The following is a 13,862-nucleotide window of genomic DNA, read 5'->3' as shown; positions in this document are numbered from 1 at the left end:
AGAATTACCGTGGGGGGCACCTGGGTGGCTCAGTTGGTTAAGCAACTGCCTTCGGCTCAGGTCATGATCCTGGAGTCCCGGGATCAAGTCCCGCATCGGGCTCCCTGCTCGGCAAGGAGTCTGCTTCTCCCTCTGACCCTCCTCCCTCTCATGCTCTCTGTCTCTCATTCTCTCTCAAATAAATAAATAAAATCTTTAAAAAAAAAAAAAAAAAGAATTACCGTGGGATGAGGACCCTGAGATAACCTGCAGAACATAAGAGCAAGAGGTAATAAGGCAAAGATGGCACAAGGCTCCAAGAAGTCATTAGAAAAAAGAACCAAAGAATGGAAAGTCGACCCTTATAAGATGTTTCCAGGTTAAAAAACCTAGAAGAAGATCTCAACTACTTAGTTGGATAATCCAGTGTACAATCAACCTAGTGAATTTCAATGGCATTTTCTAAACTTCACATTTAGCAAGTAGGGAGCAGCAAAGAGCTACTCAGTTTCCCAGCTGCCTAGCAAATAAACCAGGAGCCAGAAGCTCAACTGCCTGAAGGAGCAGACAAAAGGAATAAATGAGCAAAGGGAGTCAAGTGAACTGGGCTTGAGCGTCTGAGAAGCAGTGGGAAGCATCCTGGAGATCACGTCTCTGGGACACTTGCTCCTTCTAGTGGTGGCTGTAGCTAGAGAGACGCAGCAGTCTGTGCCCAGGAAAATTCAAGCCCAGAACTGCCAGATATGCCAGTTTTTCTCTTCACAGAGTCACAAATTCTTATGTGAGTTTCCTGTTTCTCAAGTTTGTCAATTAATTACATTTTCTTTTTAAAACACAGAGGTCAAACCAGATGTATCTATCAGTCAGATTTGGCCCAGAGATCACTAGTGTGGGAACTTAGATTATAACATTATACAACCCACAAGTCACCCAACTGTCCAAACACGATCCCCTGCCCTTCTGTGCTTCCTTTGTGTCTCCCTTTTTCCTTGATATGACAAATTATGGCAAGCTACCCAGCTCACTGGGTTCTAGGGTACATGCAGAGTGTGAGTGAAAGATGCCAGACCATCTCATTCACCCCATTTAAGAGTCAGCCAAATTCTGGTCTTAATAAGAAACTGCCATTCTGGGAATGAAGATGAGTTACTATACACAGTCATGTTGTTAGGTCAGACTGCTGACCCAAATTATTTTTTTCTACTGTAAGTGAAGAGTAAGTTCAAAAATATATTTTTTTCTTTAAGAACTCTTAGATGTTTTGCGTCACTATCAGTGACTAATGGCTCTCAAGGTCACAGGTTTTGCTGGCTTATCTCATTCTAGAAGTAAAGGAATAAACCTCAAAAAATTCATTAATTAAACTGAAAATCATTTCCACTGAAAATGCTGTAGAATTTTTAGCTTCTACACAAAGTAGACTGATTATCTACTTATTACTTACTTATCTGGTGGCATCCTACTGCAATCCAAGTAAGTCAAAAGGTTTTAAGAACTGAGTCAACCCCACAGAGATTCAACCTATGTGTCTGTCTTGTACATATCTATACATATTACCTTTTACCACAGACTTTAACAGGATTGCTATACTAGATGATTTTTGTTAATCATATAATGATCAAATTATGATAATCTAGAAGAGAAATAGAACGTTTCTATTTCTTCTTTTACTACATAGGATCTAAAAATAATGGTTTTCAATGGAGAGTAAACATGTTCACTTGAGAAGGACTGATCAGGGAAGGTTAATAAATTTTGACTATCCGCACACATTATTCTTACTAATACCTAACTGCCATAAATTCTCCATTCTGTCTATCTTTCTCCACACTAAACCCTGTGTAAGTAATATTTTAGAGGGTGGCTGATTCTGACATCAATTTGGAAATAATCAGCTTTAATTCCTAGCTGAGATCAAAATGGACAATTGTGGTAGAAAAGACCAGTGATGTCATAAACACAGCTGATTCAAATAGGAATTTGTTTTCTAAAAAAAAGTTCCAAGTACTTGTGTTTCCAAACCAGATCATTTTTACCACAGAACATGATGAAAATGGAAAATGAGAAGAAAACCTAAGAAGTAATTTTTAATCCAGTCTTTAGGGGCACCTGGGTGGCTCAGTTGGTTAAGTGTCCAACTCTTGATTTCAGCTCAGGTCATGATCTCAGGGTTGTGCAATTGAGCCCCACATCGGGCTCTGAGCTCAGCACAGTCTTCTTAAGACTCTCTCTCTCTCTCTCTCCCTCCCCCTCTGTCCCTCCCCCTACTCGCACTCCCTCTGGCTCTGTCTCTAAAACAAATAAATTTAAAAAATAAAATCTTTAGAATTCTTATTTTACCAGGGGCACAATGGCAGTAAGTGGCTAAAATGAGAATCGGCTCAATGAGTCCATATTTATATTAAACAGCAGCAAGTATTCATCATTAGGTATGACGTTCCAAAGGACAGAAGCCCTCGATCCTCTTTGGTTGAACACAAAATACCAAGATGACCCAGTGGTCTCAAGCCCCAGTAACAGGCCTAATCCTTTCATCTGTTCCCAATATTAATCTCTCTAAAAACACACTCATTCTTATGCACATGATTTACAGTAGTTGTGTTTTGTTTCTTATTATCAAAAAACCTACAGAATCTTAAAATTTAAAGTGCTGTACTATAAGATCAGGTAAATTATTCAAATATTGCTGATACTTTATTTTGTGAGGATACTATGACAGCATCCATTCTTTCTAAGAAGAAAGTAAGATGAGGAGAAAAGGAGGAGAAAGGAAGGGAAAGATGGTTAAAGCCCACAGGACTCAGGAACAAGAGTATGCAAGTTCCCACAAATTTACATAACAGAGCATGATACCAACACAATGATTCGGTCATTAAAGCAAACATTTTGACAATAAAGCAAAAATATTTATTGAACAATCACAATAGCAACAGGATAATCTGATATCCAAGAAGAAAGGAACAATATAAAAAAGACCTAGCAATAACGTGGATAGTTTTTCCTTTCTACCGTGCTTTTTTGACACTAAATTCTAAAGTATAGATCTATGTGAAGAATAGGAACAAGTTTCAGAGAATGATAAAGTTACTATACTTATTTGTCATGTCAAAATAAATAGTCCTACAAAAACCTGTTCCTTCTATGAAAAAAAAAAAGAAATTAGATTTCTAAATGAAAATACATCTCCCATACTTGACTGTTCATGAAAGGCATATCCAGAGTAGATTTACTCTGAACAGTAAATGTCAAATTTACATTTTTCTCTACCACAGAAGTTGTACTTTTTTGTGCAAAAATGACACACAGTATATTACTCTTTCTTAAGAAGTAAAAACTATTGGTCCTTGCTTTGAGTTTCCTACAGAGCTTAACCATTTTCTTTTCCTCCTTCATAGAGCAGGACTGAAACCAGGCAAGCACCTCACCAGTTTTTATTTCAAAAATGCCATGGAGGGGCGCCTAGGTGGCTCAGTCGGTTAAGCATCTGCCTTCAGCTCAGGTCATGATCCCAGGGTCCAGGGATTGAGCTCCATGTCCGTCCATCCCTCGTTGTCATCATCATCATCATCATCAGGCTCCCACCTCAGCAAAGAGCCTGCTTCTCCCTCTGCCCCTCCCCCCACTCATGCTTGCTCTCTCTCTTGTGCTTTCTGTCTCTCTCTCTCTCAAATAAATAAATAAAATCTTTAAAACAAAAACAAATATGCTATGGAGGTTTGACTAATGGAAGTCTCAAGACAGTAGAAAATGAAATGATTCAATGTCAATAACACAGACATGTGCTCATTATATCCCAACTTACCTAATACACTGACAAAGGCATCAAAAAGATGAAATGTAAGTAGAGGCTCTTTCAAGTGACCATAGTAATCTGCTATAGTTTTAAAGACATCTTTTTCAAATCCTAAATACATAGGCTGCTTCAAATCTGAACAATTAGGCCCTGTTAAAAAAAAAAAGAGAGAGAGAGAAAAAAAAAACATTAATGGGACGATCATGTCTAAGGATTAGTCTCTATGTATATGTATGGTGTGTACAGATATCAAGATCAGGTAAGTTTTCATGGGGAAAATTGACATTATATAAATTGACATTATACATTTGCTTACACAAATATTCTTTATGTCTAAATCAAAATCTATTAAAAAACAATGAGGAAAAATCACTGGCTTACTTGCATTTTAAAAGAAACCCACTCTTTCTTTTACATCCTTCTGAAAGGCATTTTTGTTAAATGTAGACAATGATTATTTTCTGTGAAATATTCAATGTTTTCCTAGTCTTGACACAGTTGACCAAGATGACAATTAGCTCACATATGTAACAGACAAGTTAGAAAGCAATTTGCAAAGCTTTTCATTATTTTGTCATTGCTACATTATGAAATCCTAGAGTCAGAGCTGAGTTAATCAAATTCTACCTCGAACTAAACTACTTCAGACTAATTAAAACTTACACTCTTTTTCTTAAAGATATTCAAAAAAGGAGATTTTACATTGTGTCCTATAATTCATTCTGACTATAAAACTCTCTATCTGATCCCCAGCCAACCTTCAAAAGACAGTGTTTCAAGCAGAGCATATTCCAAAGTTGGGGTAACTATAAGAAGCCTGGAACAATGTGGTCCCGGCCATACCCTAAGCAGAAGCAAGGCAAAGATCCAGTTGTATCTGGGACCAAAGAAGAACAGGAAGAAATGCTGAGCTCTCTACAGATGAGGCAGCAAATGCCCCCAAGAATCCACACACAGACCACAGATTTACATTGCCAAGTAGAGAGACAAACTGGAGCTGCCCATGTCTTGAGGGAAATGGCAAGTAGCCTCATGAGGAACAGTTTGGCCAGTCCTTCAATTCCCATGAGAGCACGGAAGAAAGGAGTGCGAGTGCACTGGCCAGTTCTGGGTCAGCAGAACACAAGACTAAAAAACTAGACCCAAACAGATCTCTATCCTCAGGGGAACAAAAGATAAAGCCAGTAGAAGTTGAAAGAAACCCTTCCTCCAGTATCACTGCAACTAAAGAGAAAGGATCAAACCAAAAAAAAAAAAAAAAAACCCAGTTAAACATTCTGAGCCTTTACATTTCAAGGCCAATGGGACCACATGAAAATGGCTTCTGTTGGTCTCCTTAAAAACCCTCTTACCTTTTAATATTCTGTATACTTCTCATAAAATAACTTAATTTGATTGACTAAAATAATGAAAATCACGAAAGACCTACATGCGGTCCCGTGTTAACCTAGCAACCAACAGAGCCGCCATTCTTGCCTGCTTCCTCCTCTGCAATACCCCAAGCTTAGTCCACTGAAATCATTTGTTTGGTATGTCTTAGCAGTGGGCCCTATGAGAGGAGGTCGTATTCCTAAGACTTTTTTTTCTCAATCATTTTGAACTTCAGAATATCTTTTTTTTTTTTTGCATTTTTTTATTTCATTATGTTAATCACCATACATTACATCATTAGTTTTTGATGTAGTGTTCCATGATTCATTGTTTGCGTATAACACCCAGTGCTCCATTCAGTACATGCCCTCTTTAATACCCATCACCAGGCTAACCCAGCCCCTCACCCCCCTCCCCTCTAGAACCCTCAGTTTGTTTCTCAGAGTCCATAGTCTCTCATGGTTCGTCTCCCCCTCCAATTTCCCCCCCTTCATTTTTCCCTTCCTACTATCTTCTTTTTTTTTAACATATAATGTATTATTTGTTTCAGAGGTACAGGCCTGATGTTATTCCCGACTGATACCGGAAAAGTTTTGCCTGTATCTGTTTTTTTTTTCTTTATTTAATCCTTATAACCTACATGCACAAAGAAGAAAAACAGTTAACCTGTTTTTGTATTTACTATTCCAGTTATTCTACTATTCTTTTTTTTATTATTTTACTATGTTATGTTAATCACCATACATTACATCATTAGTTTTTGATGTAGTGTTCCATGATTCATTGTTTGCGTATAACACCCAGTGCTCCATGCAGAACGTGCCCTCTTTAATACCCATCACCAAGCTAACCCATCCCCCAACCCCCCTCCCCTCTAGAACCCTCAGTTTGTTTCTCAGAGTCCGTAGTCTCTCATGGTTCATCTCCCCCTCCAATTTCCCCCCCTTCATTTTTCCCTTCCTACTATCTTCTTTTTTTTTTTTTGACATATAATGTATTATTTGTTTCAGAGGTAAAGGTCTGTGATTCATCAGTCTTACACAATTCACAGGGCTCACCATAACACATACCCTCCCCAATGTCTATCACCCAGCCACCCCATCCTTTGTGGCTTTATGTTTACTATTCCCTTGAGGGAAAAATTGTACTCTTCACTACATTTTGATCATCACTGAAAAATCGATATCACAACCACACCTTAATATACATTACAGAACATATTGTAGCCTAGATTTGTTTTACCAGCTTCCTCTATTCTTTCCCAGCTGATCAACTTCCAAATCCTTGGTTTGCCAAGAATTCAGAAATGGGTAATTTAGCTTCGCATTTATACCTTCTATCTCATCATTGCCAACTCTGGCCAAAGATATAATTTAAATTTAATTTACTTCAAATGGTTGAGCAGGAAGAATAAAAAGCACTCTCCCAAGCTGAAACCACTCTACATCTCAGAGGTTCCAAAATATTAACCAAAAACCAATGAAAATTTAATAGTTAAACACAGAAAACTTTAGGCTTCACACAAGCTAATAATTGGTATTCATATTTAAAATGATAGTATATAATCATTGTCCATATATTATGACTGAGATTACCTACAATAAACTGCATAGTTACCTTAACTTCATTCTATAATCAGACAAAACTAACACCAGTTAAATAAATCATTCAGAGTCTACTAATTCAAAATTTTCTTACACCTATATCTGTACTCGCTAGCCCTACCCAAAAGGTACCTTTCTGAGGCCATCTGTGAGGCTTAAAGGCCCCATAGACCAAATATCACCATTGTTAGTCAACCAAAATAACTAGAATTCTTCTCATTAAAATCACTTGTGTGGGTTAAGCCATTAACCATTATAATCCCTTCTTTGGGTAAAGCCTTCCAAAAAATCCCCAGAAAAATAGCAGTGTTAGTGAGATACTATAATAACACATTCTTTACAGTGCCTATGATATCCAATGAAGTGAACATCTATGCTGTGAAATGGACTGCATAAGCCTATGCAAATCCTCAGAAGGACCGCCACGATCCAGGCCCTGTCATCTTACATCCAATAACTGAAATACCCCTTCTTGTTTCTCCACACGAAAGTTCTCCTTCCAAACCATCCTGCTTATCAGTCAGACTAGTCTTCTAAAACATTTTTTCCCCCTTAAACCGGTGCCCTATAAAAAGCTAATAGTAGACAGGATCTGCTGAGCAAATTGAGATGTAAATACAGGGCATACTTAGGAATATGTGTTTTAGAAATAAAAATAGAGGTTTTAAAAATAAAAATGTATAAACTGTCAATAGGCCACTATCTGCACAATATTATATTCAATATAACTAATTTTCCTTCACGGTGATGAAACAGTCAGAAGAAGTAGTATGGATTTTATCTGTAGTGTGATTATATCCACCAGAAAAGAGAAACACAACATTTCTTCAAAAATGTTCTGTAACTCAGCCCCTTCACCAAGTCGCAAATTCATCACTAAAAGCACACTGGTCCCAAAATAATTAACTGCTAGTCTCACAGGTGTCAAATCAATGTTCAGGCCATTGAACAAAAATATTTTCTAATTCAGGGCACTAATTTCTGTTAATCTTATAAACCTGGGGGATAATTAGTACTTACAATTTGCCAAACACTTCATAGCTGACAGTACCCAATGAGGAAGCTCCTCTGCAGAGAAACGAAAATAAAGAAGATATTTGATTCAGCTGCATATAACGCAAGGAATTACATACATACATAGAATCATAAGAATGTATAACCTGCCCAAATAATATGAAACATACCTGCCAATCATAATCATAAATTGCACATCACCTATTAATAGAACGGCATGTTTAAACACTGGAAAACTTTCCTAGGAGCAGTGTCACAACATGAGCTTGTGCAGATCATGCCTGCAAATTTCTCAAAGGACAAGATGCACCTTTTAAAGCTTTGGTGAAAAGCAGAAATTTGGTTTATTCCAAAGAAACAAACTAACTGATCAGTTACCCTAAGAATTAAGGAAAAGACAGAAAAAGTAAAAATATTAGTTACCAACTATATTTGTGAATTCAGTTCACCAACCCCCCCCAAAAAAGGGGGTAAATTCTCTATGTCTATTGTCCAATATAAGTATCATTTTGCATGTTTCAATTTTCAAAATGTTTCAGGGCAAGAAAGTTCCATTGATACACTAATATAGGCTATTAGTTTTTGGACAGCCTTAAAATAATAACTGTTAACATTGCTATAAGAAATCCGAGCTAAGCCTTTTTCCCAGAGTTCCTCCCCTCCTGGCCCTGACACAGACATCTGATGAGATGGACCCGCACTCATGCTTCTGCTTCTCAATCTTCTTCACTTTGTGAAAAACTGCAAAGACACTAATCGAACTGTATTAGCTCTAATGAACCTGAGGCTTGTGGAAGTGTTCTTCTTTCTAAGAACTTGGTAAGACAAAAGATGACTGATGATCTAATTAGTAGGTAAAAGTATTAATGTTTGCTCTACTCAAAGAATGTGGAAGGATTTTAGATGTATTTCAAAGGCAATAGCCCCATCATTCTATGTAATTTAATCGTATAGGTTAATATTAACCTAACAACTCATGAAGTCACAAATTTATTTGTTTCCTGATACCATCCATTCCCAATACAGAGGCTACATAAAAGAGGAGGTGTCTCAAGTTTCAAAGACACATTCTGCTCCTGTCAGGAATTGGGACCTAGAAAAACCTCTTTCCCTCTCACAACTGCTCAGGCTCCTTTGGGTAGAGTCCTATCTTGCTGCCCAGGAGTCCCCAGCCCTAAATTTTTTTTTTTTATTTTTTTTATTGTTATGTTAATCCCCATACATTACATCATTAGTTTTAGATATAGTGTTCCATGATTCATTGTTTGTGCATAACACCCAGTGCTCCATGCAGAACGTGCCCTCCTCAATACCCATCACCAGGCTAACCCATCCTCCCACCCCCCTCCCCTCTAGAACCCCCCAGCCCTAAATTTAATAATAATTTATAAAAACCCAAAAGTACTACACCATTTTCCCACATCCAAATGTCATTCTAGTTCCAGCTATTCCCAGAATCAAGGGTTGGAAGTAAAGAAAGAACCATTCAAAAAACCCATCCAATTCTGGCCCATCCCCAATTTAAGAGAAGAAAGATTTAAAATCAGTTTGGGGATTCTGGCCCACTACAGGTACCATGCCCTTATTTTTCCAAATAAAAAAACCAGGATAGGCAGCTGCTAAATGTCTTTTTTTTTCCTGACTTATAAACTGGCTTGGAAGAAAAAGAATAAAAAAATTAAAGCACCTTCAGCATTTAAAGGCCTACCTTTATTAACAAGAAAAAAAAAATGACATAAATCAAGACTATCCCAGAAAATCTACCACAGAGACACCATATGAAAAGGTCAGTGAGAACCTAAAATCAATCAGACCCACTTGAAACCTAAAATCAATCTCCAAGATCCAGTCAGTCACAAACTGACTCAAGCACTCAGTTAGGTCTTAAACTTACTTCTCAGGGATTTTTCTGTGAATAATACAGAACCACATAATGCCCAGTGTGGCTAACACTGAACTAGCCTCTGGATGGATTGTGCTGAGGCTTTCACTCCTGGATGTTCACTTTTCCTTGACACTTCCTTAATCCACACAATTATTTAAAAGGCATGAGGAAATGAGACAAGGCTATACATAATGAGAAGGTACATTTATTGAGGGTTTAGGGAAGGATCAAAAAAGAAGCTGATGGACCTGCACAGCCAACACAGTGGGTCAAATGGGACCAGACTGGTTTTTATGGACTTACTTGACTTGTCATCAAGGATGACAACTCCCTGCTTGCTCACACTATACACATTATGGATGATGAACTTGGAGTTGACCAGTTTAATGTCTAAGACTTCTTCCAAAGAATCCAGGCCAAGGACTTTCTGTAAACTGGAAAGATATATGATAATTAAATTAATTACTTTTTAAAAAAATCAGTATTACCCAAAAACCTGGCATGTAAAATATTAATCTTTAGAAAGTCTTTTTTTTTTTTTTTAAGATTTCATTTATTTATTTGACAGAGAGAGAGAGACAGCAAGAGAGGGAACACAAGCAGGGGGAGTGGGAAAAGGAGAAGGAGGCTTCCCGCTGAGCAGGGAGCCTGATGCGGGGCTCGATCCCAGGATCCTGGGATCATGACCTGAGCCGAAGGCAGACGCTTAAAGACTGAGCCACCCAGGTGCCCCAAAAGATCAATCTTTAAAATGCGTTGTTTTCGGGGCACCTGGGTGGCTCAGTCATTAAGTGTCTGCCTTCAGCTCAGGTCATGGTCCCAGGGTCCTGGGATCGAGCCCTTTATCAGGCTCCCTGCTCTGCAGGAAGCCTGCTTCTCCCTCTCCCACTCCCCCTGCTTGTGTTCCCTCTCTTGCTGTGTCTCTCTCTGTCAAATAAATAAATAAAATCTTAAAAAATAAATAAATAAATAAAAATAAATAAATAAAATGCGTTGTTTTCATGCATTTTATCCAATCTTGGCAAAAAGGCTAGAAATTGAATATGATGAAACAAACTTAAAAGACCTTTTGGCCATTAACAGATTGGTTCACTAATTTAATAACATAACACCCTGAATGCCAAGAAAATGATTTCATAGGTATAGATATTATAAAAACAAAAACCAGCTTATCCAATGATGAGAAACTGCTAACAGTATGTTTGTGAGGGAAAAAAAACTGCTATATAACATCATTTACTTTAATTACCTGTAGTATACCAAATATCTAGGAGACCAAATTTACCTCTGTGTTTCATTAAACATAAAACTTCAGGATTACTAGAAAGTTGAAGAACTTTTAAATTTCTATTCTTAACTATTATATAAATGACAATAGAAAATTTCCAGAATTCAGTTGCAAATAATACAAAGTTAAGGTTTTAAGACGTAATTTCAGAAAATTCAATATGCAGAGAGTAGTAGAGAAGCAAAATAGAAAACAGTGGAAGTGCTCATTAACATCAAACGCACGTACTATGCTAATGTCATGGACTTCCATATCTCTTCTACGTTGGCCTCTGTCAGCTGCCTGCGGTAGACGAGACGGCACGCCGGCACCTCTCCGATGGCAATACTGTGCCGCTTGTACCACATCTCAGAGTTCTAGTTGGGGGGAGGGTCGAAAGAAAGAGAACAAATATTTCAATAGACAGTGATATGATTTTATCAGAAATTTCTTTGACTTGGTTATTTGTAATTTGATTTAAAATAATAACTAGAAATATGAACTCATTTTCTTTGCATAGGCTACAGAGAAGTCGAGTATAACCCTTCAGGATGAGGTCACATTATAAACGAGTATTCATAAATCACAAAAGAACGATGGCAATAAACACGACATTGACTATTTTTTCCCTGTGGGAATTCTAATCAATGAAGTAGCCATGAGATAAAATTCAGAATTAAGTCAAAGAATACCTATCCATACTTACACACTGTCCAAATGGAGTAATTGTTTAAAACAAACTTAAAGTCTATTACTTCCAAGAGTTCTCTATTTTTTATAAGCAAAGATCAAATAAGTACAAAGTCAATGAGCAGCCCCCAGATCTTAGGCAACTGCAGAAAGCAGGAAAAACAAGAGCTCCACAGCACAATCATTTACAAATATATTCTATAAGAGTTTTTACAAAAGTATCTTTATAGAAAAATCTTATACACTTGGAAAAACAGAGCCAGAAATTTGTTTTGTGATTTTGTTTTTGGAAGATTATTGAATTACAAAAGAAAGTTAAAGACCATGTGGATTTGTGAGTTTATTTAAAGTATCTAAATTAGGTGTTCATTTTTGAATGCAGGCATATAAACTGTTCCATTTGCCTAGCAAACCTACTTCCAAAAGTTATCTTAAGGAAATACCATGGGGGCACCTAGGTGGCTCAGTCAGTTAAGCGTCCAACTCTTGGTTTCAGCTCAGGTCATGACCTCAGGGTTGTGAGATCGAGCCCTGGACTGGGCTCCACACTGGGCTTGAGATTCTCTCTCCTTCTCCCCCACCTCATGCTCCTGCTCTCTCTCTCTCTCAATAAATAAATAAATAAAATCTTAAAAAAGAAAGAAAGAAAGAAAGACCATGGATATATTCAACTATTTATCTGTAAAGATATTGCTCATTACACTGTCTCCTAAAAAACTGGAAACACAGTATATATCTAACAGTAAAGGCCTGGATAAATAAAATACATTACTTTCATATTAGACAAGACGCAGATATTAAAATATGATGTCAAATGTCTAATAACATGAAAAAATAAGCTAAGCACACTGTTCAAAGTGAAGAACACAGGCGATGAAAAGCTCAACAGGATCCCATTTTTGTGTTAAAAGTCTGTATGGAAAAAAGGATACACTAAAAAATGGTCATGTTAATTCTCTCTGGATGATATCATAAGTAATTTATTTTCCTTTGTCTCTGCCTGAAAACAATTCTATTAAATAAATGAATAACAGCAATAGTAATTAACAGTTACTGAACACCTGTGTGCCAGCCACCATTCTAAGCGCTTTATAGATATGAATTCACCTGATTCTCACAACAAGCCTGCCCCAGAGGGTACTATTATCATCCCAGTTTCACCATTAAGAAAACTGAGACACAAACACAATGAATAAAACAGAGAAACAAGCTCAAATAGCTAGTAAATGGAGGAGCCAAGATCCAAACCCAACAGTCTGGCTCCAGAGTCCAATATCTTACTTTCCACACTGTACTGCCCCTCAGCAAACACAACAGTTTTATTTTATTATTTTATTTTTTTATTTGTATAAACGGTGAAGCAAGAGAAAAGACAGGATAAAACAAAAACAAAAACCAACAAGCAAAGAGGAAGCAAAGATAGAAACAGGGAAAGTAAAATAGAAGAAATGAATGATGAGCTGAAGTTCTTCAAGAAAGATGAACTCTTTCTTTATTGACCATCAACCTCCTCATTCTAAAACCCACATCAAGGACCAAGTGGGGAAACAGATCCTGCTCTGCCATTCTTCCTTTGGACATTGCTCAAGAAGCGGCAGCCGAAGCTTTGCTGGAATTACAATGAGCAGGGAGCCCAAACCTCTCCCACTTCATTCAAGAGGGAAGTACAAGACACAGGTAGACGACGAGAGAAATGATAAGCTTTAGGAGAAAATGGTTGATGAATCTAGGACACTGGTATACCACTTCAGGGCTCCTGGAAAATTAGAAAATGAAAACAGAAGATACAAGTCATTGTCACTGGAGCATTAAAGTGTGCTAATGAGTACTTGGTTCTACAGATGACACCAGGAATATTACAACTTCATAGAACCAGGTGGAATAGAAAAGGGAAGTTACTATATTGATGACATACATACATATTAACTTAATACAGGATTTTATCTCTTTCGTACAAACAACACTAGATGACCTTATAAAGAAAAAAAATGCCTGTTGAATAACCACTCTACCAATGGGGCCATGTTAGATGTTGAATTGCAAATGTTCATAAAAAATGTCCCTGACATCATGGAGCTTACATTTTAACTTTCTCTGGGACAGGAACTATCAACTAGACCTTAAGTAAGTAAGTATTCCTTATTAGGAATAAATTAAAAGTCCTCAAATACCCAAAGTAGTTCCACTTTGTTTTCTAGTTCTCTATTTTTGTATTGTATTCTTCACTAGACTATGAGCCTTTTTAGAGTTAAAACTGTA

General features: G+C 37.2%; 1 protein-coding gene across 1 annotated transcript in view; it reads right to left on the bottom strand.

Moving 5' to 3' along the window:
• DEPDC1B (DEP domain containing 1B) overlaps nucleotides 1-13,862 on the bottom strand; it is an 81,496-nt gene that overhangs the window by 28,117 nt on the left and 39,517 nt on the right. The window contains exons 4-7 of the mRNA XM_036101090.2: nucleotides 11,163-11,290; nucleotides 9,950-10,080; nucleotides 7,768-7,815; nucleotides 3,782-3,922 (exon numbers count right to left, since the gene is read on the bottom strand). Coding sequence (XP_035956983.2) covers nucleotides 3,782-3,922; nucleotides 7,768-7,815; nucleotides 9,950-10,080; nucleotides 11,163-11,290 — 448 coding nt within the window. The remainder of the gene's footprint in view (nucleotides 1-3,781; nucleotides 3,923-7,767; nucleotides 7,816-9,949; nucleotides 10,081-11,162; nucleotides 11,291-13,862) is intronic.

The sequence above is a fragment of the Halichoerus grypus genome, chromosome 2 (assembly GCF_964656455.1).
Source record: "Halichoerus grypus chromosome 2, mHalGry1.hap1.1, whole genome shotgun sequence".
Lineage (NCBI taxonomy): Eukaryota > Metazoa > Chordata > Mammalia > Carnivora > Phocidae > Halichoerus > Halichoerus grypus.
This window is presented reverse-complemented; position numbering and strand designations above follow the sequence as displayed.